Here is a 27,262-nt window from a genome sequence, read left to right on the forward strand (position 1 = left end):
CGTTTTCTGTTTATTTTTGTGGGTTTTACTATTTTAAGTAACATCAAGCCTTGGACTAAAGATATTCTGACATTTCTGGTTACTTTGAAGGAAAAAAGTCTCAACAATTTCTTAGCAAGTTAGGTTAACTTATGCTAAGTCACTGAGTGATAAAACAGTATTCTCTGTGACAACAATATAGGCAATGTCCTCCTGGACTTCCATCACCGAGTCTCTTGCAATGGAGCTCAAAAGAAACGTGTAGGAAGATGGTGGATGGAGGGCCTGCTCCTATGAACATGTATCCAAATCGACTCATATGCATAGTGCGATTAAGTGTGATTCTGCAGGGGTATTTGAGAACTGTCCCTGTCTCCTTAGCTGAGAACAGATGTTGACAGTGACATCAGATGCTCTTTTCTCTCTTCCCCTGACCTCAGCTTTAACACACTCATGAAGGACAAAATGCCAAGGTTCTTGTGCTGCCTTTGGAACAGTAAAACCTGAGCATCTGCTGTACGGTTTAGACCGGTGCACTGCTAAGTGTTGTTTTGGTTTTCCTTTGGAGCTGGCTGCTTATGTTTTGAAGGGGCAGAAATGGACAGTTGTCTGGGTTTTTTTTTCGCTTGAGCAATACCTCTGCATCTTTTGCTTGGTTTCACTAAGTAATAACCAGTTGATTATCTGCAAGTAACAAAGTACTGCTTGAGAATTTTAACCGGCTTATTGAATAGACAAATTCAGACACCATTAGATGACCAAAATTCTACAAAAATATCAGACTGTCATTTGAAACCGAAGGCTTTTTGCAGCCCAGAGTTGTTCCTCTAAATCTCTGATCAGTTTGAAACAGTTTGACCTCTGTATCTCATTTCTTTTCAGTAATAAATCCCCCTAATAAATAGAGAGAAAAATGATTGAAATAGGTAAATACAGAAAAATTAGGGAAGGAGAAAGCTAATGAACTCAGTTGCAATCACTATGCCAGTATTGCCTTAACTTAAAAGTATTGATTAAATAACTGAATATTTACATCTTGTACTGGAACCAGTGAAGGCAAACGATGCATTGCAAAGCAAACAGAAGCTGACCTTTGCACGTTTTCCCATCGGGCTGCAGGGTAAATCCAACCGGGCAACTGCATCGTACCCCTGTCGCGGTATCCTTGCAAGTCCGATCACAGCCTCCATTATTGACAGCACATGTTTCTGCAGAATGAAAGAGAGAGAGAGAGAGAGAGAGAGGGAGAAAGGGAGTGTAATGAAATGTTCTGGGGGAGGGGAGAGGCACCGACTCTTTGGGGCAATATTACAACATTATGAAAGCAATCTAAGTTTAGGCAAGCCAACTGAAGCAAGCTCTCAAGGTCATCAGGGCCCACGTACTGGTTTTGACTAGTAAATCATTTCCACAAGTCACGATTTCTTGCTCCCCCCAAACTGGTGTTTTTATTCATTATATTTAGTTAGTGCTTTTGAACTGTCTTAGACAATAGGATGGGTTATTACATATGAAACAAGTTTAAAAAGAAAAAAAAGTGATTGCCTTTAAAAGCAGAACCAAACACTCAGTCTGTTTCGTATCAGTCAATGTCTAGCTCAAGCTTTTTAAGGTTCATTTTTTTAAATGATGTTGTAGGCATAATGAACTTTAAAAAGCAGTAGAAAGCAAAGCAGAGTGCTAGACTTGGAACCGAGAATTTCAAATCCTTAGTTAAGAAAGAGTTAATGGAAAATGAACTACATATATCACTTTGACAAGAATCTACATGCCCAATCTGTTCTTACTGAACTACAAGCAAAAGGCATCTGGGTTTTGTCCACTTAAAGCTTTTTGCAAATTGAAAGGAGTTTGGAGTGGGTGGGAGGGCATAATTGAGGTCACTGAACCCATTCCAAGCTGTGTCATTGAAATTTCCCAGTGCTTGTAGTATGCAGAAGGGTGGCTGGGCAAACACAGGCAAGGGAAAGCTGCAATACTTCTGAGCTTTTACAACAGTGGGCAATGACTATTAGGTACCACTACATTAAAAAAAAGTCTTCAACTTCATTACAGAAAAAGCAAAAACCCCTCCCTCATTGCCATTATTTTCTGTTACTTGTGTGTGCACATGCGCACACCATACACACATATACACACACATACCCACACACACATCCATAAAACAGATAAAAGGCAAGTGAAATGATTAACTTTGCTTTGATCCAGAGAATAGAGTGGATGTAAGGATGCCAATTTAGCACGTCAGTTTGAACTGTGCATTTATCTGAAAAGTATTTACTTCAGAGAGCAAGTCCTTTTAATAGTATCTTTTTCAGTTGCTCTGGCTTTGATTAAATTAAAATACCCCCCTGCCCCTCAAGACTGCCATTATTCTACTCAGCTCACCTCATTCTGGCTTTCCCTAAAGAGGCTTTGTCATTACTTACTCAGATTTACAGACTCCTATTGCTGAATATTCACAGTCTGTGTCACAATTGTACCCTGTGGACAAGGTCTGACAATAAGCTATAGGATATGCTAATCAGGAATTGCCTTAGAACAGTACATTGATCAAAAATTATTTACATAGGACAGAAAAGGCTTTATCTTTCAATTGACTAGTACTAAAAGATTTTTATTTTAAAGTAGCCTCAAGATGAACTTAGACTGGCCCTTCAGAGGGACTTCACTGCTTCAAAATAAGAGAAAAAAAGTGTAACTTTTTTTTTTTTTTCTTTTTGCACTGGCACAGACCTCTACATCAGTTGTGGAATAAGCTGCTGGCACTTAAGAACAAACTGAGAGCAAAAGGTTGGGGCACACATGCATTAACAGCACGGGACAGAACTCTGCCGTCCATATATATTCAAACATACTCTACTAGATAGATTTTAAATTTTGTATGCCATGTGTGCTATGTAATAACATTGTGTAGAAGAAGCAATCAGTATACAAATGGATTTGCATATAACTGCCAGCAAGCACAGCTAACAAATGGATTAACATGTTTTCTAGAACAGCTTTCTGAAAATGGAACTGAGTCTGCAACTCCTTATTTTCGGGCGGAGATCTTGCTCACCTTAGGTACGACTTGCAGGACCTGAGCCTAACTGTTTCAGTAATATAGTTCTGATTTTCATTTATTCCCCTGCGAAGGACTATTTTACACACTTAGAGACTGACACTGCAGCTTGAAGAAGCTTTCTGTAAATGACAATGCTGGCATTTCCATTTGTATATGAATGTGCGTGTGTGTCCTCATAGGCCAACACATCAAATGATTTTATGTTTCAGAGAAGGAAAAAAGTTTCAGGTCATTTAAAACTTTTTTATTTGGGTACAGTTACATGGTAGGATGATTTGCCAGGAGTAAAGAGTTAAGGTTGAAAAACAGGAAAAAGTGCTGAAGATGTACGTTTGGCATGGCACTGCAAAGAGCAGTAAATCTTATGTTAGCAGATTAATTTTGGCATATGAAGAGTCCTTTATTGCAGTTCATCAACACGAGATGAACATAAGCAGTAATATTTCTGCTTTCTGGATGACATCCAGTGAAAATGAATAGACACAATTTTTTTTTCCCATGGCATGGATGACTGGATCTATAGGGTAAGGGTCATTCAGTGAACAAGAGTTATTTCTATGTATAAATAGAGGGAATCAAGCCAGCTTTTCTTATTTTCACAGAGATTTAGTAAAACAAACCAAAAAGGATAAATACCCTTCAACTTTCCTGGTGACTCTAATACATGACGAACTTTAACAGAATGAAGATCCAAATGAGCAAGAGGACATCTGACAGTACCTCTAATGTTTTGGATAATCGGAGAGATGTACTGATGAAATTCCTTAAACTCAAGGTCATGAGAAAACATTGGTAAAAGAAAGTAAATGTGAATAGCAGAATGTGGGAAAGAGTACTATGAGCTACTTCAAATAAAATAGCTGAGGCCTATATACAACATAAACTAAAGTGTGTCACCACCTGCGTTTCTCTTAGAAATGACTTCAAGTCATTCTTCACCTCACCACTATCAAACTTTACTATATATTTGAAATGCAAATACAAGTTTTAGGTCCCATATAGAGACCAGAAGCAAATTACTTATTTCAAAGCTATCACACTGGAGAAGCTATACTTGTATGGAAGGTAAAGAACAGATATTCAAAATTTGGTTCAGATCTTCATGGTTACATTGATCCTGCACATCATTTTCCAGCATTTTTTTCTCTGTGAAAGGCAACCTCAGCATATTTATTCCTTTTTTTTGTTTTGTTTCAGACTTTTTGGCATGTTTCTGATAGTTTTTGTTCTACGAGGGAGCAGGAAAAGAACTGGAAGACACAAATAAAGCAGTGTCACGTAACTGATATTTAGATTCCTTTTGAATTATGATAAAGCTCATCCTTTGAAACTATTAGACTTTACTGTGAATTTGAAGTGATGTTTGCAGCCCCACTTGCATCCTTATTGAATTCCCACCAGAAAACTCAGACAGAAACAGGGATGTAAAGAAACGGACATCTATTTACATAAGGCAGTCTGGGACAAGCTTACATTGTGTTTTTCCACTGTAAGCTCCTACTTCTGCAACAACCTTTCATGTACCTGCTCCCTGCATCTATAGAGAAGAAGTAACCAAAATTACCAACATGCTATATTTATGGTTTACTCAACTAGGACATTTATTGTTTTAACAACTGTCCATTGCACTATGGGACATGCACAGCTTCTGGATATTAAAATATCCTATTGAAAGGCATAAACTTGAGCTCTTGGTCCTTCAATACCAGATTGGGAATGTTGACTAGTTTACCAGGTGGTTACGTGGGTATTCAGCCCTTTAATATGTCACTTCAGTGTCTGCAAGGGTTTAGCAGTGAAAGATTAGTTCTCCAGGTTCTAGTTCTGAAGTTTTTGAATTGAAGCAGAATCTCTGCCAGGTGGCAATAGAGACTAACAACTGTCTTTAAGAAGACTGACAGCAGACAGGATTTATTTGGCTTTCAATACTATTAAATGCCTGAAACTTTGAACACATGTGTCATGGTTTGGGAACATTTCTGAAAACCTAAATTTCAGCTTTTTTTATGAAAGAGGTAAACACAACCATTCAAAATGTAAGCTTCTATTCAAACCTGGTTTTTGGAAGTGGCCAATTATTTCATAAAACCATTAAAAAATTGCCTTGGAGACATGTGTCTCCAAAATCTGTCTCCAATTTTTGTGACTTTGTTTTATCCCTATGATCAAAAGAGCATGACGTGATTTTAAGGGTATTGCTCAAAATCAGGCAAATTTTGGCATCTTTATTATTCACTTTGGCAGCCTGGGTCAATTTGAACTAAGATCCAAAACAATATTTTAGGAACTGCGATATGGTGCAAAGCAGACCAAACTTATACAGGTCTATGGGACTAGAAGAGATACATCTGAAGATCATACAGTAATGTATGTCTTAGCGAGGTCGCTCTCTATAATCTTTGATAAGTCATGAGGACAAGGTAGGGTTCCTGATGACTGGACAAGCTAAACACCAAAAAAGGCGAGAGAGGGGATCTGGGGAACTAGTGGCCAGCCAGCCTCACATCAGACCCCTGTAAGTTCATGGAGCAAATCATCCTGGAAGCCATTTGCAAGCACGTGAAAGACAAGAAGATGACTGGGAATGGCCAGCACCAACTTAGTGAGGGCAAATCATGTTGGATTAATCCGACAGCCTTCTACTATGACATGACTTACATTGTGGATAAGGGGAGAGCTGTGCATGTTTTTCACCTCAAGTTTAGCAAGTGCTTTGACATGGTCTTCCATAGTATCCTTGTGGGCACAGTGGTGAGACACAGACTGGGTAACTGGACAATACAGGGAGTGGAAAATCATCTGGACAGCTGGACTCAAAGGACTAAATCAGTGGTACAAAGTCCAACTGGCAATCTGTCACTTGAGCTATCCCTCAGCCTCAGCTACTGATATTAGGGCCAATAATGCCTAATGTCTCTACTATCAACCTGGACAATGGGATAGATGGCATTTGCTGCAAATTTGTGGATGATACCAATTTCAGGGAGCGGTCAGTACACTGGAGAGCTGGGCTGCTATGCAGAGGGGCCTTAACAGCTTGGAAATAATGGCCTGAAGGGGACATTATGAGCTTCAACAAAGGCAAACCCAAGTCCTGCACGTATGGGAATAATCCCATACAACAGCACAGGCTTAGATTTGACCAGCTAGAAAGCATTTTCAGAGAAAAACCCACGCTCCCTGGTGGACAAGTTGAATGAAAGTCAGCAGTGTTTCCTTACGGCAAAGAAGGCCAACAACATCCTGGCTTGTATTAGTAAGAGTACTAGCAGAAGATCAAAAGAAGTGACCCTACACCACTATTTGGTGATTTGAGTAACAACAACTGGAGTGCTGTGTCCAGTTCTTGGCACTCCACTGCAAGAAAGGCATGGACATACTAGAGCAAATTCAGCGGAGGTCTACTAAGATCATGTTTAGGGGGCTGGAGCACATGATGAGGCTGAGAAGCTGAAAGTGGTTCAGCCTTTACAAGAGAATGCTCAGACGAGACTTTATTTCTGTCTACAGCTAATTAATGGGACAGTATAAACAAGATAGAACAAGACTTTTCTTAGAGGTGCACAGTGGAAGGACACGAGGCAACAAATAGAAGTCAGAATATGGGAAATTCCAGCTTGATACAAAGTAAAAATTTTTCACCATGAGAGTTTTAAAACACAGAAACGGGTTCCCAGGGAGGCTGTGAAATGTATGCCCTTGGAGATATTCGAAACTCAACTGGACATGGCCCTGAGCAACCTGGTGTAGTTGTCCTTTCTTTGAGCAGGAAGTTGGATTACGTGAACTGCAGAGGTCCCTTCCAACTTACATGAGTCTATGATTCAATGAAACTGATTCACGTATCACAATACTGGAGGGGAAGAGGGAGAAGGTAAGTACCATAAACACAGCAAGCAGCACATCAAAGTCAAGGTCACAGTTCATGTCTACTCAGTATCCTATTCAAGCTCAAGATCTCTTTGGAATCTGATACACTTGTATCGTTGATACACACCCGATGCATTTAGTACGGCCAATGATATCAAACTAGGAGGAGCTGTGGACTCCCTCAAGGATAGAGGCCTTACAGAGAGATTGTGATTGATAGACTGCAGAGCTGGGCAATCAACAATTGTATGAAATGGAACAAGGGCATGTGCCAGATTCTGCATCTGGGATGGGGTAATCCTGCTTATGCATATAAACCGAGGGACAGAGAACGGAAAGCAGCCCTGAAGAAAGAGATCTGGGGGTCTGGGTGGATGGCTAGTTGAATATGAGTCAACAGTGTGCCCCGGCAGCCAAAAGGGCCAGTTATGTCCTGGGATGCATCAAGCACAGCATCGCTAGCCAGTTGAGGGCTGCACTGGTGCAGCCTCACCTTGAGTACTGTGTGCACTTTTGGGTGCCTCAATATAAGAAGGACATAAAACTATTTGAATGTGTCCAGAGAAGAGCGACCAAGATGGTGAAAAGTCATGAGGGCAAGACTTAGGAGGAGCAGCTGAGTCACTTGGCTTGTTCAGCTTCAAGAAGAGAAGGCTGAGGGGTGACCTCATGGCAGTCTACAACTTCCTCAAGGGGAGCAGCTCAGGGGGAGGTGCGGATCTCCTCTCTCTGGTGACCAGTGATAGGACATGAGGAAATGGCATGAAGCTGCATTAGGAGAAGTTCAGATTGGACATTAGAAAAAGATTCTTCACAAAGAGAGTGGTTGGTCACTGGAAAAGGCTCCCTAGGGAAGTGGTCAGGGCATCAAGCCTGTCAGAGTTCAAAGGAGCATCTGGACAATGCTCTTAGTCATACGGATTAGTGTTAGGTAGTCCTGCAGGGAGCAGGGAGTTGGACTCAATGATCTTTATGGGTCCCTTCCAACTTGAGATATTGTATGATTCTATGATATTTCCAATAGGAAATGCTCATGTTCGGAAAGTTGGAGCATGGAAGTACAGAACTAAATTTCTTCCCTAGCTTCCCATAAGCTGCAATTACTTGCGCTGAAGCTCAAAAGAAATCTTGTGACATACTGGTCTCCTCATTTAAAATAGATGCAGTATTTCCTATACTCGTAAGTTCTTTTCAAATTCATTAGCACACATGCTCTATACATGAAAAATAGCACTGTTTTTATTGGTACCAATAGTACAGAAATTACTACAACAGTACTGAAATTAAAAGCAAGACTTGACACTCCCCACTCTTAATTTACTTTTTGCCCTGACGATATTTATTCCTCCGTAAATGTAACTTTTTACAGGGATAAGAAAATTTCATCTTTTCTATCTACTCTTAAATTACTTTAGATCAGCGTAACATGCAACAGGATTAATATGAAAAAGCATTATATAACAGACAGGTTGGTGTTTTGTCTTAACTAAGGTCAGTCATTTTGGATTGACTTTCATTATGTTCCACTTAAAAAATGAATCCCATGACCTCTGGAATGTGTCCATATACCTGCACCTATATGCAAAACTCCAATCTCAGTCAACCTGCTAAAACATTTGATACACTGTTCAGTGTGATAAAAATTTGCTTAAGATAGCTTAAATTTTCAAGTTATTCTCTTAAAAGTTAAAAAGATTAAAAAACCCTGAAGATGCTGTACCTTGGTATAAGGAATGAAACGGACAAGTAACAAAGTGATCAATCGTGTTTCTAAGAAGACCTAAACCAAAATAAACTTCTTTGGGGTGTAGGCAAGAAATTAATTTCAGAAAGAGGCAAGCACTCTCTTTGCACTGTAAAGGTATAATCCTGCCCATCACACAAGAAGGCTGAGCGGTCTGGCAGTCACAAAGAGCCCGCAGGAAAAGACATGGAATGTAACTTGGGCTTGTATTATTACTGTCTAAAAGGAAGATGCCATTTTGCAGTCACTGTACCACTGTGCAGGCCACTGAGATACCAGTCAATGTAGTGTATTTCTACCACGTTGACCTGTGCTACTGTATCCAGAGCAAGATAAAAGACAGAGGAGTGCTATGTGGACCTCAGCATGAAGGACGATGATCTTAATTTCATGTTATGCCCAGAATGTCTAAAAAGTATAGAAATATTGCGCTAGTGATCAATGTCACTTCCCTTTGTCTGATCAATATGCAGCTCTATCACAAAGGGCCTTTAAGTGACAACGCATAAAAGCAAAAGTCAGTCATCTAGCATCCAGGTGTTTTCTTTGGATATATGGAGAAGTGATTCTCTAATCTTTTCTGTTACCCAGCATAGCAGTCTGCAGTCAACAGGATCCAGAAAGCCCTATTTGTTTTCCAACTCTTGTTGATCATAACACAATGATTGGAAAAAGCAGAGAACAACTGTAAATGAAAGAGCTCTTTTCAATAATGTACATATAAACATGCAAAGAAGCCTTAGCGGAAGATCAAAAGTGGCCAGCTACACGGAAAAAAAAGAGAAATCATATATAGCCTCAAGCGAAAATGGAGAGGGAACCCACTTAAGTCATCACCTCCATTCAAGGAAGTCTTGCAGTAGCTGCTGTGTTGATCATTCATCTCTAGGAGAGGCATGAGAGGGACAGTTAATGGCAACTTCTTCCACAGAACAATTTGTTCTTGGAAGAAATGAAATGAAAATATTCTTTATAGCTAATGATCACCATCTCCTCTGAATCAGAGAGGAAGGTTAGACTGACCTCCTGTCTTAAGGCCTTGTGCAGAGGAAAAGGATTTCCTGCAGCAAGAGGTAGGCAATAAAAGATTAGGTTTGGTCACATCTGTAGGTTTATGACAGCAAACTCCAAAGACAGTGAAATCTATACACTGCAAAACGTGCAGTGTGTGCCCTCTTTTCTCACTAATTAACAGTAATTAGTAATTAGTAACTGCTTTAAAGGTAATAGCTGTCGGAAACATGGAAAGGCAGGTTTGTGCTGATTCTCAAATTTAAAAGGCCATTGAGGTGTTTAATGCTGTCCAAAGACACAAATCTGGGCAATGTCTGACTTTAGGACAAAAGACGAAGAGATAGCAGTCCCCCAAAACAAAGAATGTTTTCTAAATTTCCTAAATTTCTGTAAACCATTTAAGTTGACAGGGTAAGCAGTAAGTACAGCTGAAAGCAAGACATGAAAGGGGAGAAATGCTTGTTTTCCCTACCTAGTTCCTATAATTGGCCAAGTGATAACACTGACTTTAACTGGCAAGTCAAAGCAAACTAGCAATTGAACTTCCTTTCATTTGGAATTCATTTGCAGTAGCCTAAAGCTCACTGGGGTCAGCAGAAAAAGGGTGGTTCGTCTTTGCTCACAAAATATGTAGCACATTAGAGAAGCTTATTTTGAGCCAACTTTTATGCCAGCCAAAGAACAATTAATGATGGAGGAGTCTGGAGCTCTGAATTTAGAGTATCTATCAGGTCCTATCAAGCAGGTCATAGCCCAAGCAAAGTTATCAGTACTTTAATACTCAGAGGGTAATCATATCTGCTTCTACACTTGGTCTGAATTTTGCACAAGACCTGAACACAGTATCTTATGCTCAGAATAACTGTCTTAAATTCAGGGCTTAGACACATGAAACAAGTCAATCTTGATGTAACTGAAAGCTAAAGGTTGAAAGGAGAAAGGCAGCTTTACAGCACCCACTGTTTTAGCCAGTGCGTCTGTGAGGTACATGGGTTACCTTAGACCTTTTTTTCCTAATGAGGTGCCTGTGAAGTAATATTGCCTGGCAACTGGAGCGGCAAAAGGGGTTAAACTACCAGCAATCTCTGTTCCTCAGCAGATGTGCTGTAACTAAAGCTGTTGTTAACTGCTATTGCATCTGAACCAAGAGGTAACCTGTTTACCTATCCTAAACACATAAAAATGAGTTGATTTGTCTGCATTTAATTCACAGTGAAACAAAAAGTGACTCTCCAGGCTATGCGTACAGGACAGGAAAACTTATATATTGGAACAAGTGAGGAAAGACTAAGGATATCTGTGAAAGCAAGCCAAATATCTGGCAATCGGTAAGTATGAATGCTGAAAAGCTGAAAAATGCCCTGTTAATGCTTATCACCTTGATAGCTATCACAAGAGTTGCTGTTCTCTCCTCATTTGCTTTATGCCCTGCACCGATTCCCAACAGATTTTACGGTACATTTCAGCAGAAGTGAAATGCAGAACTAGTCCTAGATAGTGCACACAGGATATCAGTGAGTGCTATCTTAAATTTAAACTGGATTTAAGTAAGATTTCAAAGGAAACTTCCAGGAATTGGGTAATTCTTTTAAGAAGGAAAAAAGTACATACTCATGATTGTTTTTATTTTGAGAAGGCCTAATCTTAAACCATTAATTGCCATCATCTGTAATGATTCTTTGCATCCCTGTGGCATTTTGAGCCCTCATAAAGACCAACACCAGGACTCCATCGTGCCAACTTCTATTAAGTCACAGTTATGAAACAGTGACGATGCTAAGGTATTAGAGCAGTTCCATGGGAGAGCCAGATCCTGCTCAGCTGAGTGGTACTGGCTCCCTCACCTTCAAGAAAGCTGAACTCGTTCAGTTTAATACGAAAACTATCTGGAAACAAATTAGCCCATAGCTTGTATTTCCTCTCCTCTCGCACTTGAAAATGCTCTTTGTTCAGTCTAGCTCAAAGGTAGCCTATGCTGACACCTCATCTGTTTCCTTCACGTTGGTATCGCAGCACAATCCCCACCAAACATAGCTCTTTCTGAATTCCACAAGGAGAAACTAAACACACAACTAAAATATCTGAATTTTCAGTTAAGTGAGAACTATGTTATTCTCATGCAAATTATGCTCTGTGGTGCTGAAAGGGTAGAGAAAGAGCATTCAGAAGAGTATAATGAAAGAAACAAATAGCTGTGAACAGATGAAGGAGAAACTGAAAGAGCTTCATATTCAGGGAATGAAAAAGGTGAGACAGAAAGGGTGACTTGCAGGATGTGGAATTCTTCACTCCGTTATGCTTGTCTCCTCATTTCCTTGCAATTTCATGATTGGTAGAATTTTATTTGCATCAAAATAGGATGAGAACTCTGCACTGCCACATACGGAATGTGTGAAGAAATGACTAGGTGAATCTTGCACTGAATCACGAATCCCGCAGCTCTCCTTTCAGAAAGGTTTGATTCCACTTCAGGGAACACTACATATTTAGCGAATGTCACTTGATAGATTGGATCAGGTGTTTTATAAGCACTGGATAAGTCCACTCTGGTCCCTTAAAAATGGCACTATTGGTTGTGATTGTGGTGCTTTTTTCTAAATAGAGAAGCTGCTTTAAAGAAAAACTGAAAAACTCTGAACATTGCGAAGGAGCATTATCTCCTGACCTTGGACAAATCCTTTCATTTAAAATGGAAAAGCAAAACAATGGGAGGTATTGGTAGGAATTCTGGATAAGGTCAGAGTCTTTATCATCAGCAAAGAAATGAAGAAAAGGGATTTTTACAGGAAATAGCACACCATTCACAAACTCAATGAATAAAAGTGACGATAACTCAAGATGAAAGGATCTGCCCTTGGGAGAGAGAGAATGCATGAATGACCTCAGGGATTCCGTTCCCCAGTTTTCTATGATTTCATAAAGCAAAGTAGAACTGACAGAAAGAGTTAAAGTGAGGTCTTGGTTTCATACTAACTGAGTTAGAGATCCTCCTGGCAATACACCTCTTAGTAATATGTTTTAAATGCTTTATTGATTAAAGCATAAAAAGATTGAGATACATACAGAGCAGCACACTTGGCTTTCTGACAGTGAGCATTTCTAAGTCAGATAAAAATCACGCAGAGAAATAAAGACATATTTTAAGTAATTTGAAAGAATCCTAGGAGGCAGTACAACAAAGTTAGGAACTGAAGTACATACTGAAAAGGTGCTCTTAGCTTAAAGTGACCCTTGGTGGGCTGTAACTATGATAGAAGTTAATTGCTTTGGAAGAACACTTGGAAACAAATACTAGCTTGTCCATCTCCCTGCCCTTCAAGACAGAAAACCGGGAGTAGGGTCACCTAGAAACTCTCATTTTAAAAGAGAATCAAAAGTGAAGTCTGCAGAATCCATTTTTAATTCACATTAGAATAAAACAACCTTAGAATAAACAACCATTTAGAATAAACAACCATTTAGAATAAAACAAGACTTTTGGAAAATTTCTAATGGAAAACCAGAGTTCATAGCACTCTTTATTCCAATGACTTGGTAATTAGGGCACTACATGCCATGTTAGAAACCCAGGTCTCGTTTTCTATTCTTTTATGCTTATTGAAACTGAAGAATCCCAAGGCCTTACCAGGCTATCAATCATCACTACTGGCCCCAAGGGTAGACCACCTTCATGAAGCAATAATGAGTTAGTCTGACTTTACAACACAACATTTCCCCTGAACATGGGTGGCAAATCACCATGAAAGTGTCTTCGGTATAATTTCCTCACATTTCAAATGAATGTTCTAACCAGACTGCCATGTACATTCTATCTCTCTATTTCTGAAGATCATTCCAGGCAAAAGCACTGTGGAAACCAGAGTCTTCCCACAAAACTTACTGGCAAGAAAAAAGAAAGGCTTTTGCCAGAAAAGTCTCATCAGATTAAAGGACTTCTTATGCAAAGAATGCACAGCTTCAGTAAGTTCTGCACCACAGAGTCCTGAAATCCAGAAAATGGTGTATTTCCATAGGAACTACACAACCATTGTGTCTTTTATACAGTAATTCAAGACCGAGGTTTGCCTTTGGAGAAGTTACGCACAGTGAACCACCAGAGGAGTGATCTTTGGATGACTGAAAGAATGACCAAAGAAGGTTTCCATATTGATATGATGTCATTTTACGCACAGTTGGAGAAAATCACTTTAATTATGAGACTCTGGTAATTCTAGTTAACTTTGTAGATTCTATTTTCCTGTAATCAAGAGAGAGCTGTATGTCTCTGCTGAAAAAAAAACAGTGATTCAGAGTAAGTCCTGAAATTCCTAACAAACAAAACACTGGAGGCAACAGCTTGGGTCAGGTAGGCACAATGAAATAGAAAGTCCACAAGAACTCTATGATTTCAAAAACATAAGCCATAACACCCCCTTGCTCTTCTACCAAGTAGAACCAAGTCTTCAGTAGAAAAGATTACAACCCTCAAATTTGCAATGTGTCATAGGGAGAGGCAGAAATAAAAAGAAGACTGCATACTAGAGAAATTAGAAGAGTTTTTATCTGTTATTCACATGTATGTTTGCACAGGGCACAGATCCTTGCAAGTTAAGACCTGAGATTTTTTAGCCTTAAGATCACACAGTCCTGCACCACCAGTTCTTCTCAGCTCTGGAATCCCAAGAATTTCCAGGTGAACTAAGAGAAAGAAGGGGAGAAGGGTAGCTGACCATATGTGCATGAATGTGCATATGGACAATGCTTCTCAAGTAAGTGACCTTGCTTTCTCCTCCCATGATTATCAATATGAAGTCCACACACTGGGTGTGTGCCCTCTGTAGTCCCTATTTAATGCAAGCTACCTGAAGGAGGATCTTGATTCATCAGAAACAGGGAATGTAGAGGACAGCTCTGCAAAGACCTACATAATGCCTGGAAGCCTCTGTGAGGGGCAACTGCAGAACCAAGGATGGTGCTTCAGATGGCCTTTCTGCCTTGAACTCCTGGGGAGCATGTTCAGCTCACATCTAATGGTTCTATCTCTGCTCATTAACCATCAGGCCTGACACAATCTGTTACCTGCAGCGATAATCTGGGGTGGAAAAAGCTATAACTAAGTACCTTCCTACCACTGAGGCAATCAGATGAGGGGTGCTCCTAAAGGATCTACTCCCACACAAATAAAAGTCAAAGGATGCTTGATGTCCAGGCCGAATAAGGCAGGCTAAACCTTAGATGATTGTGGTCTAGGAAAATATACCATATGGCTGATTACTAAGCTCAGATGACTCAAGATATATAAAGTTTGGTACCACATTAGTTTCAAGTGGGTAAACCTAAGGTAAGAAGAATCAGCTCCAAAGTTTAAATCTGTCTGACTATTTAATGTAACATGCTAAAATGTTTGCCTTTGCTGCAAATGTAGTAAGTCGTGACAATAAGCTCAAATTGTGGTGTTTTTTTTTTAAATATGATGTGAGCAGCTCATTAAAATCCATTGTAGGTACTGGGCTAAAAATCTTCGGAAATCAAAACAGCTTTGGCCAGGCCAGGATAAACACAGTTACCTTGGCTGATGTTTCTAGGTACCTTCTAGAGGCACACAACTGGATGAAAGAGCTGACCAGCATACAGAGAATGGCATGTCATGAAAGTGGCCAAAGCAGGACCTGCACTTGTCATCTACTAGTCTGAACTGGCTCTGGCTATCTGCTACGATGTTTGACATCCTTGGAGTTGAACTGACAGTGGAAGTACACTTTCCAAAGCAAGTGCATGTTAAGTCAAAAAAAGAGAGATGATTCTGCCCCATATAACATGCAGTGATGTTCTCTGTCATAAGCTAACCCATGGGAGAAATGCCCAAATTGCCATTTCCACAGCTCACATCTCTAGTGATTACTGCAGAGAGGTCTTAGTGGAGTGCACACTCGGCTCTCCAGGCATGTAGCTTGGTGCTCATTATAAACAGCTTGGAGGCTATGAAAAATGGAAGAGGAGCCATCTGCAGAAGCCAAATGATTCTTGCCACAACAGAGGAAAATACAGAACTAGTAAAAATACTACCTTAATCACTGGTTCTGTGTCATGACTATAGACAGACCAAAGCCCTGACTGTAAGCCACTCTTAGGAAAACAGGGATGGAATGTAATATATTACACACACATATAGGTACACATAGAACATGTCCCAGCCTGGCAAAGCTGGTCCTTGTTGGTGTGATTTTCCAAATGACTTGAAGTGCTTCCTACACTACACTACAGAAACAATCTAGGCTGAGGTAAACTTTAGCAGTAACAAAGTCCAGGACAGTTCCAATGCACCCTACAGTTTATACAAGCACTTCAATTGACAGGAAAATAATTTGTAGGGATCTTGGGAGCCAGCTTCAAGGGAAGGGAAGAGAATTACATTCCTGTACCTGATGTGGGCTGCAAATAGCCTTACTGACGACACAAGAAGTCAGTGTCCAATGGCAAACCCTTACGCTGTCCTGACACACAATGAGTTGAACGTGTCCTGTGAAGCAATGAATTTCTGTGTAGAGTTTGGGTTTCTGAAGACACTTGTAGTGATGGTATTACTGCCATTTGCACCATTATCCTGGCCTTAAATATGCAAAGGAAATTACCGTGTTTCCTTAAGTTCAAGATGGGCTCAATGTCCTGTTGCTCTTTGCTATACCGAAAAGAACTTTGTAAAACTCTCTTCTTGCGACAAGAAGGAACAAACTTTATATCTTCTAGCGCCAGAGGAAGAACATTTTGTTGCCAAAGTGAGTTCTTACAGCAGTGATCTCTGGAAAGAATGGAAAAGGTGCATGGAAGGTGAGGGAGAGAAACATGGCCTTTGCAGTTGTTGTGAAGACACTTGGGTTCAAGCCCAAATGAACCTGATGCATTTGGCTACTAAAGAGCATAGGGAGGGACATGAAACACGATGAGAAATGGGTCAGGCTCACCTCTTCAAAAAGTGCTGATCAGAGGGTAAGATCTAAGAAATGCACTGGATAGAACATCATGGTTGTGTCGCTAAAGCACCTTAAAGGTTCATGCAGTCGAGTAAGGTCTGTGATGATAACAATGTAGCAAGTGACCACACTTTTAAAGACAATATAAAAAATATATAATAATTTTTTTTGATGCTAAGAGTTGATGTAAAGACTATCCAAAGAGCAAGGCATTACCTTTGAAAAGGAGATGATGACTTCTTGAGTCTGAAGACCAGACAGTGCTGCAGTTCTGGTTCCTCAAAGAGGAATTTTTCAGCTGCCTGTCACATCTTTGTAAGCAGTTGACTTATTTGTACTGAGGCAGCCCAGTGACATAACTGATGCTATAAAATCTATTTTTGTGTCCACAGTATCAAGCTCCATGTAAAAGAATTCCTCAGAATATCAACAGATACTGCTCTATAAAAACCCTGTAGCCTTTTCAAGCAAAAGACAGTGCCCAAGAAGAGAGTAATGCTAAGCCAGTGAGACTTGATAATTTATAATATAAATAACGATAAAGTGCTATACTACTGGATGACTCATCTTTGCAGTTGTAGACTGTGGGTCCACTGGACTTACGAATTTTATGCAGGGCTGCAATAGCAAAAAGAGATTTGGAAACTTGATACGTGAATACAAGCAGCTTCCACTGCTGAAGATGTGGCACTGGACAAAAGATTTTGCAGATATGTGTATTAGTAGGATTGAGTGGAAATTTGGTACTTCTAAAGTTGTATGCCCACACTAGAATGGTTTTCATCCAGGTAGACAGGGCATGATACATGTTACAAACTGATGCTGGATTTGGACTGAACAATATGTGAAATGCTTTAGCACACTCCTCTAATCAGGTAGGGCAGTCTCATGCTATGATGCTATGACAGGAAAAACAGTCCTGGCAAATACATTCTTGTAAAGGTAAAGGAAAGGTCTCTGTGACTGTTCCTAAGAAATACACTGAAAATATTTTCAGAAAAAAATGTGTTGTACCATACAAAACAGAGATTTGAAGATAATTTTAAGAGCTGAAGGCAGTGCTCAACTAATTGCAAGATAAACTATGGCAGATATTTAAGACCTGAAGACATTGGTTGTGCCCTGGTTTTAAATGCTTGGATCTGTGCACTTCTGCAGGATGAACGTGCACTTTCCTTCCTAATCTACAGAATGTACATGGCTCAATGTCCAGTTTATAACACGCACCACAGAACTCTGGCAGATGGCAGAACCTCACCAGAAGCCCACCTGGAGTACAATTAAGGCTTTACTTCTTTCCACTCTGCAACGGCAACAGCCCAGGGGGAAGTGAAGAAAATGTAAATGAGCTGTATGAACAGCAATATGGCACAACATTCACTGATCCGAGAAAAGTAATTCAGTGTCATCTCTTGAATGAGAGTGCTCTTTACTCTGAATCCAAGTGTTTTTCTCTAAATAGGGGAGACAAAGGACAGCTGGAAGTCCTGGGGGTCCTTCTGAACCTTATGAAAAAAGTTGGATGAAAATTCCTAGTAATCATTGGATGGCTCTAAAGGAAGGCTTGTTGCAGATCATCAGAGAAGACCACTTTCTTGTCTGCCTCACAAGATCTAGATAAAATTGCACCTAACAGGAGGCAAGTAAGTGTATTTATCTACTTTCTCTATTTAAGATTTAGCCACATGTCACAGAATTGCACCATGACTAGGACACAGGCCCCTGTAAGAGTCAGTCTGAGCTACAGAGGTGGCCAGTCTTGCTGTAGCAAAATGACTGGCATAGACAGTCATGTCTGACAGCAGTCCTGTTCTCCTAAAGTAATCTCATGCAAGCTCATTCTTAGGCTTGGCTGATATTAAGGGTTATAAAGATCATAGTCATTTTAATAGCATGCAGCAAATGACAGGGGACTAGAAATTATCATCTTGGGGCTTGCAATTGAAAGCATCTTTCATCAGACTGCTAAAATTACATAAAGTCATCTGCTTTTCCTACTCTCCTGAGACTGCCTGCAGGAGGGTCAAAAATCACAGTCCATTTACAAAAGCTGGTAACAAAGTTTCCTGAGGAGCCTTCCAGTACTTTCTAAAACAATTGTTTAGAAAGCATCTGAAGGCACATGGAATTTCATGGAAATGCTGCTACACTTCTGAAATGTAATAAGACTTCATTCAAAAAATAAATTGTGGATTTTCTGACCATCAGAAATCAGTAGAAATAAACAAGTAGAAAAGTCCCTAAGTAATAAGCTACGCACTCAGATCCCACTTACTAATTAAATTTCTTTTCAGCTCTAGTTAATGTTTTTCTAAGGAATCAGTTGTTCACACACGGCATGTCCATAAACGCTCAGCTTTTGGCTGATACCTGCTAATACAGGAGGTACTGAAGAGTTAAAAAATGTATTTTGCAAACTGTATTTCTAACTAAACCTATTTCTAGAGTCTATGTTCAGCTTGGAACTTGCAGACCTGGTGTAACTAAGAAGCTTGTTGCTAATTGTAACTTTTAAGTCTATTTGCCTGGACTCTTGTGAGCAGTGTGAGCTTATTTTCAGGTTGGATGAATACTTTTATCAGAGGGTGAGGCAGCAACGCAGTGCACTATGTTGCTTAGTCCCTCTAAACCATATTGTATACACTGTTAGTGGCTGGGAAAACGCACCATTTACACGTAGAGGATTGGATTTTCCAGTGGTCTAGAGGCTCTTTGCACGTTTTTTGCCTGACTTCCTGTGAGACTATGGGTCTTACTGAAATTACAGCTAAAAGTGTTAATAGTACCTTTAGAAAGCAAGATGAGCTGCCTCATAGCTTTTGTTAGCTTAAATTAATTTAAACAGTGCATCATTAAACAATAGATTGATGTGGGTCGCTTGCTAGGTCTGCAAACTGATTGCAAATGAATGATCACAGATAATCTGAAAATAATACATCTAATGCCATTTCAGAGTTACAACACCGTGCCATTTCCTACACAGTACTAGTGTGCTGGCCTATGGTTAAGTGGACTGTTTGTGATGGGTGATGAGATACAAGTGATATGAAGACTTTATAAATACTGTCACCTACTGCAACTATTAGCCCAGCAATCAACTAAATATTCAAAGTGAGGCTTCTGGTCTCCTAGAGGTGGTCCTTCCAGATAGGTGTGGATGCTTACAGGGAGAGCTGAGATTGCCAAGGGCTAGCAGGACAAAGTCTGCAATGGACTCAATGGTTTTAAGAAACAGAATAGTGACCAGGAGGGAGGAGAGCAGAATCCTGTCCTGCCAAAATCTCTTTTGTGGGTGAAGAATCCTTGTCTTGTAAACAGTTCATTGGGTACATCTCACCAATGCTCACTATGTTAAAAACCTAGTGGAAATAATTATATGTGGTGAGTAGGGCATCAGAATGGAAAATACAGAGTAATAAATGACCTGAAAACCTCTAAACTGCTGGCATCATTCAGCAGTCTGTGTGCTCTTTGTCATACGAGAAGAGTCTGGCAGGGGTCCAGTCACTCTACCCTTTCTGTTCCCAAAAGGTCATTCTCACCAATGGCCATAAATGTAACATGAAGAAGACAAGCACAAGGGTGCGCAACGGGTTAACTGAGAGCAGAAGCTAAAGAATTATCTTCATTGTTCAATGAACTTCCTCATCCCTTCCACTCTCAGGCTCCAACAACACAGAGAAACAAGCCACGCTTCAGTCTTGAAAGAAGAACATACGGAAGCTCATAGTCACTAGGGAAAGATCTTTCAGTGGTTACTAACATGGCTGCACAAAGGAAATAAATGAATTTCCAGTCATAATATTTACATTTCAATCAAAAGTACTGCAAATTTTAAGTAGGCAAATACAGTTGTTCATTTAACACCACATATGTAATAGAATATTGTTTTATATCATCATCACCATCCACTTTTAAGTCAATAGGGAGGTCTGCAACATGAGATTTTTCAGGAACCCTACAGCAACACATACACACAAACACGCACAAATCAAATGTAAGAAGTAGCTTGCGTAAGGTAAGTAAGGTTAATGGCAAAAGCTTCTTTCTATGCAGAAGAAATTGAACATTAAAGCTGCAGCATTAGGAAAAAAAGTTTAAAAACAAGAAATGAAGTCGTACAACAGACGAGAACTTAACAAAATTGGTGACCTTTCCACACAGATGAAGTCAGGTTAAAAAAAACCAAATCAAACCAAAACCAAAGGGACCAAATGAGACCAAAAGAGAACCTCCCCCCACACACACATACAGACAAAAGTGAGAGCACAACAAAGGAAGTGGAAGAAAAGTGTTACCCATAAGTAGCCGCCGTTTCACCCGCTTGTCCACATCAGCTACTGACGTGGCATTGTACTCAGAACTCTCAATTGCAGCCTCATCCTTCTCTAAAACACAAGTAAGGGACAAACATGGAGCAGTTGGTTAATCACAAGCCCAATTTTCCGCTGCCTAAGACAGTTTCTTGGCATGGCACAGCCAAAGCCAAGAAGCAAGGCATGAAAGCACTAAATCCCCGTTAGAGAGTTAATTCCCTTTGAGACCCCAGGAACAAATTAAAGGGTGTTTTGGGAAAGGAAGGAGAAAGAGGGGGAGGAGGAAGAATGGTCAACTATGAAGTAATTAACCACATACAGGAAGCTGGATTCCTACTGGAGAACAAGACAGCTGACATGAGTGCCCCAGAGAGGTGTTAAGGATGAAAATTAAAATTCAGGGATGCTAGTTAAACAAACTACGAAAGACAAACTGTAAAGTGATTCAGGCTAATGGTGGCACCAGGATCTGAAGGTGGCAGGCAGAAGACTGAGACAAATAGAGAGAGCTAGAAGAGTCCGGTGATGGATGGGCACGGATGCACCATAGTCTCGTACACATTGACACATCGTGAGGAGAAACCAAACAACAGCATGCAAATTAAACAAAAACAACAACAAAAATAAACAAACAACAAACCAAACAAACACAAAAAAAGATCAATTTGGGCAGTGCTGGTTGCCTGCTTGTCTATGAAACACTACTAGCTAAACATTCAATGCTAGGAAAGATGTTGCAAGAACAGGGTTTAGTAATTTTATAAGCATGCAGTAAGCAAGATGATGTCAGCAGAGGTCATTTTACAAGGAAGTCTCTGATAACCTACATGTAAGAGTGCCATACAGCATAATGAGGACTTCAGTTTGGTTATGCTTCATTAGAAATACACAGAAACAGTCACAAGTGTGGGAAGAGATGATCAGTAAGTGAAATAAAAAGAAAGATTTCTGATACAGGAGAGCAATGGAGAAGCAGCAGCTGGGTAAATAAAATGATTTATACAGAGGGAAATGCTTATTAGGAAAACAAAAACGAAAATGCAAGTGGGGACTTTCACATGCAGCAAACAAAAAAATAAAATAAAAGGATAAGTCAAGCAAACGAAGACAAAATATGTTAGACAAAGGGTCAACAAGTATTTAACTGGCATTGCAGAAGTTTGCATTCTTGCAGTGATGCCTGGAATATATACACCACTGAAGACAGCAAACACTGGAATCACTGAAGTGAGGAGGAGGAGGAGGCTGGCAGGTTTTGTTTGTGGCAACACTACATGGTTGAGTGGTAACAAGAAGTTGTTTTGTTTTGCTTTTAACAAGTTCTAGATGGGATCAGGCTGCAATAGAGGCTTTTGTTTGAGTTTTTTTTTTTTATTTTGCTCTGTAAATAATTAATGAACGTCAGTTATCAGACAAGACAGGCAATCAGGAACCATCACCAGAAAGCAGGAATAAAAATATAAAAATAAATAAAAAAATTTCAAAGTATTCTAAGAGAAAGAACTACTTAGAGGGAAGAAAATCAGCACAGGCAGTAATATGTGACTTACATCACAAGACCAAGGAATGTAACATGGAATTGTATGTATTAAATTACAAAAATGGAAAAAAAAGTAAAAAACAGGTGCAGTGTACACAGCTTTTAAAATCATTTTTACATGCTGGACAAAATAAAACATCAATCCAAGGATACTAGTGAACGCTAATAAATAGAAGATCAATTATCCATTCAGTAAAACCTGCTCTCAAGGTCCTCGCTCTTGCAAATTCTCTGCACGTGGAACTAGCACAGGCTTCAGGGAGGTTGTTTAAACAGAGGGACTGTATGATGGAGCCCTCTGTGTTACTCAAAAGTACTAGCTGAGAGATCCCGTAAGCCGAGACATGGCTTGTGCATACAGCAAGGCAGAGTCAAGCGCTGAACCTTGTTCAGCTCTACCTCTGCCAGCATAACCCTCACCCTACCACACAATTTGTGCAATCAATCAGACCCATCAGGAGCGAGCGAGGCTCTGGGCAGCCACCGAGTTTTATGCCATGGATCTGACTAAGGGATCACTGAAGATAACTGACAGATTTCCACAGGTTTCAAGTGCTCTGTCTTGCAGTATTGATAAAGGAGAGAAAAGGTGATAAATATGTGTCCATTCTTTTTTAATCTCAGGAAATTACTAGGAATTTGTAAGAATTTGAAATTAAACAGACAAAAAAAAGGCAACGTGACCACGATGCTAATGAAAACCATTATCAATTTTAGGTTCTGATCTGTCAGTAAGAATTTCCAGATTTTAACTTGTAGTATGCAAAAATATCCTTTTTTTCTTAAAAAAAAAAAAAGCAGAGTGCAAAGAAATGGTGGTAAGCAAATAATATATTCTATAATCATAAATGTCTGCATAGCATCTCCCAAGATGCTCCATCTCTTGAACGGCTTTTTCCTACTGAAAATCTGAGTGAAAACTTATTCACTATAAGTGTTGTAATTTTTAGAAGCATAAAACATACAACAGGGAAGAAAGCACATCAGGATAATTAATTTTCCCCAATAACAGCTTAGAAAAGAGGATAATTTTCCTCACCTTGCTTACGCAAGGAGGAATTCAGGGCTTGCTTACGCAAGGAAGTCTTGACTCATGAAAGTGAACAGAAGAGCTGAACTTCCATTCCTAATTATGAATGTTCTACACCTTTTTACTTCAAAAATTATTAGAGTTATGAAAAGACATAAAAGTTGCAAAGGAGTAACAAAGGGATACTTCATTAACAAACATTTTGACAAAATACACACAAATGCTTCTCTCTCTGTATAGCATGAACGTAGCTACTATGGCCAGGAACTGCTTGTTACAGACTTCTCTCAGCAATGGTGCTAAACGCCTGTGAGATACAAACACGCACGCGCACACCCACACACACGTGCACATATATATTCTATGACGAATATGAAATAAAATGCACTGCATAGAAGTACTTACCAATGCAGGTTCGGCCATCTGAATGTAGGGCATACTTCTGATGACAACCACACACAGGACCAGTATCTGTGTCATCACAGGTGTGTTGGCAGCCTCCATTCCCATAGTTACAGGTTACTAGTTAAGCCCCAAATGAATGTGTATATATGTATATATAAATAAAATGACAATGAAACCAATTAGTCTTGAGGGCCTTGCAGAATACAGAAGAGCAGTAACAAATGAAGACATAAGGCAACATCATATTTGTAATTGCAATTATTTACATTTCTTATTCTTTCTGACCCCACTTATCTTAGCCACGTTCCTGTCTCACACCCTATTCTTAATGCATGCAGTGAAGAAACAAAGACAAAGATAAAAAGTAGCACGTGCTACTTTTCACCCAGTCTGTTTGTATTCATAATTTTACTATGACTGGTTAGCTTCCTGAAAGTTTCGTATCTGTGATGTATACGGCATGAAGAAATGAGCAGTCTACTAATACAGACATATATTTCCAAGTCTACAGACAGCATTTCCCTTTTCTTTCCCCTTCACTTTCTAAGTGGAGGAAGCAGAGACCAAACAGCAAGAATAGAACCACATAACTCTTGACATCTATTATTTCAAACACTGGTCCTCCTAGAGTAGAAGGAGGTTTAAAAATAAAACAGGAAACATGGTTGGTTTTTTTTTTTCCCTTTTCTTGTCTGAAACAAGAAATACATGGTTGTTATGGCCATGCAGTGCACTGGCTTCAACTAGGAAAGAAACACTGGAGATGTCACTTTCACTTCCAAGCATACAGTGCAAAATGGCTTTTAGCAATTAAAATGTCCTCCAGTGCAAAAATACTAAACATACATTACAGCAAACACTTTTTGTGACAGGTAGAGTTTTGAAGTTTACAAGAATTAACAGATCAGATTCGATTTCCTTTGACACATGCTGGATTTAATTTCTGGATTTAATTAAGACAACCCAGTTTTTAAATATTAAGCTGGCTAGCACCATTAACAATGCCTCTCATTTGCCTCTCTTCCATTTAATCCTTTGCAGTTGCATAGCTTGATGCTGAATAACACAATTCTGATCTGACTGAATTCTGAATTCAATCTACTGTCTTTATATACAGGTAATTTGGAGCAGGTTCTTTATTGGTATATACATACTGGCAGGTACAGGAGAAATCCAATATACCATTATTCAGTGATATCATACTCATAATTTCAGAGGACTTCAATGTTTTGAAATCTTACAGTAATTTAAATAATGACTCCTATTAATCAGAAGGAACTTCCTCAGATTGGTCCTAGCAGAATTTTCCTTCTAGATTAGATAGTTTATAGACGAGCCAGGGTAGCAAATTGCGATGTACAGTAAACCAAGATAATAGTTAACAGGATTTTAAAATCATATATCTAAATCTAATCTGAGGTTCTATCTAATCCAATAGGGCTAAACTCATATAATTTCCCACTGACCTCAGTGACGCTGCTTTAATGCTAGCTTCTTAAAATGGAGTAGACTGGAATTTTCAGTCACAGTAACTAGAACTGAAATATCCCACCTCTGGTGTGAGTGTCCCAGTGCTGTAATAGTCATGCCACTCTCAATAATCACTGAAGTATTTCACTTAAAATAGAACAGTTCTAAGAAAAGCAACTGAGGGAGACCGCCACAGCATACCCAACAGAATTCCCATTAAAACTTTTGCCAGCGTCGGAACTGCAAGTTTATACCTGCAGTCTCTGAAGTCTGGCAAAGATCACAACAGGAATTGTCCATTTCCCAAGTGTGTACAGACCAGAGGCCATGACAGGTGCAAGCATCCTTGGTCCTTCACATGGTACAATTTGAATAAAATCCTTGTGTTCAGAGATAGTCTCGTCACCTAGTGGTAAGAACAATCCCTGAGAAGAGGGCCTGCCTAGATTCCCAGCTCTCTTCCTGGGAATATCACTGTTCTATCAAAATGTAAAGAATGCTAATGAGAAAGATGGAGAGCAACACGGTCCACATTCCTTTATTGGAGATTGACAGTTTGGGCACTAGGTTGGAAAATGGGAATTGTGGGTTCAGTCCCACCAGACAGAGGAGGGAACTGAACTCACACACCCCAAGTCATGAGAATCCTAAACTTGTAAGGAAATACATTTAAAAAGCCCCCTAAGCAACAACTAGCATCAGGTATTCTTTCTCCTTCTCTAGTTTTATAATTCAACTATGAAGTTCTTTTTGTGAACAAATACATGAAGCAAACTATTCTGCTTTGCATCAAACGGAAGCAACATTTTACTTCCTTCAATATGCAATAATATTTTAGCTTTTATTTTTTATGTAAACCAAAAAAATTAAAATTTTATGCCAATTCTCCACTCTTAAACCTCCCACCTTGTTGATGCAGCCATGCTGAAAAATCCTTTCCTTGCTCAACACTATGCCTGTCCTCATTCACCTCTCTTCTTTTTACCCATTCTTTGATTTGCAGTTTTTTTGGGTTAGTCTTTTTCATGTGTCTCTCTCTCTACGCCACATTATGTGTGCAAGGACAACTTCTTGGTTAATCTGGAGGAAGACGAAATACTGGTTTGGATCTTAGCTGAGAGCTAGTGGAACAGAGAGAAATTGTTTGAATGGGCTGGCTACAGCCTGGCTGCAAGCGTGAGTTCTCTTGTGGCCAGCTGTGCCTGGGATGTGATCAAGCAGGGGCAGTAAGCGGTGTAGAAGGCAGCTGCTCGCAATCGGCACAGTATTGGGCGCACAGCAGCAGAGCTAATCCAGGATAAGGTAATTTCTGCCTACCTATCCTCCCCGCTTTCTTGACCCCGTATGCCTCTTGGACCGCACCGAAGTTCATTCAATGTTTCTAACCCTGTTGGACTGCTGTGCCATCACAAACTAACTTAAAGGTGTTGTTTATGTCAGATGTTTAAATACATTTCTAGCCAACAGTGTTTTTATTGAGGATTTTAAAGTGCAACCAGCAACAAAGTGTATATTTGAAACAACTTGACTGCAGTGGTTATTTTTGGCATTCCTTGCTGAAAGCCTCTGCTGGCAGAGATGAAAATATCTTAACACGGTTTCTCTGATCCGTGTAATATGAGGGACTTTTCCTTACTATATTTATCTATGAAAATTCGCAATAAACTAATGGGTTTTATAGTAAATGCTGCAGAATCACACACTTCTTTTATAGTTTCCCTGAATAGTAGAGTTACTGGTTCTTGTTCTACCCAGTCAAGGAACACAGAAGTAGGTCAATACCTTTTCCTGTCTCTTACAAATATTAGTAAATCACGTTTTTGAAGGATTTGAATTTCTGTCTAGACCACTATTTATTTATTTATTTATTCGTTCAT

At 39.6% G+C, this 27,262-nt stretch overlaps 1 protein-coding gene across 5 annotated transcripts in view; it reads right to left on the reverse strand.

Annotated features, from left to right (window-relative positions):
- Window positions 1–27,262, reverse strand: part of SCUBE1 (signal peptide, CUB domain and EGF like domain containing 1) — a 218,861-nt gene that overhangs the window by 78,083 nt on the left and 113,516 nt on the right. For 2 of the 5 annotated variants that reach the window (XM_063354661.1, XM_063354652.1), the window contains exons 6-8: window positions 23,916–24,032; window positions 20,923–21,012; window positions 1,071–1,187 (exon numbers count right to left, since the gene is read on the reverse strand). In XM_063354661.1, coding sequence (XP_063210731.1) covers window positions 1,071–1,187; window positions 20,923–21,012; window positions 23,916–24,032 — 324 coding nt within the window. The remainder of the gene's footprint in view (window positions 1–1,070; window positions 1,188–20,922; window positions 21,013–23,915; window positions 24,033–27,262) is intronic. The other 3 variants (XM_063354678.1, XM_063354669.1, XM_063354685.1) reach the window with 2 other exon arrangements.

Source organism: Chroicocephalus ridibundus, chromosome 1 (genome assembly GCF_963924245.1).
Source record: "Chroicocephalus ridibundus chromosome 1, bChrRid1.1, whole genome shotgun sequence".
Taxonomy (NCBI): Eukaryota; Metazoa; Chordata; class Aves; order Charadriiformes; family Laridae; genus Chroicocephalus; species Chroicocephalus ridibundus.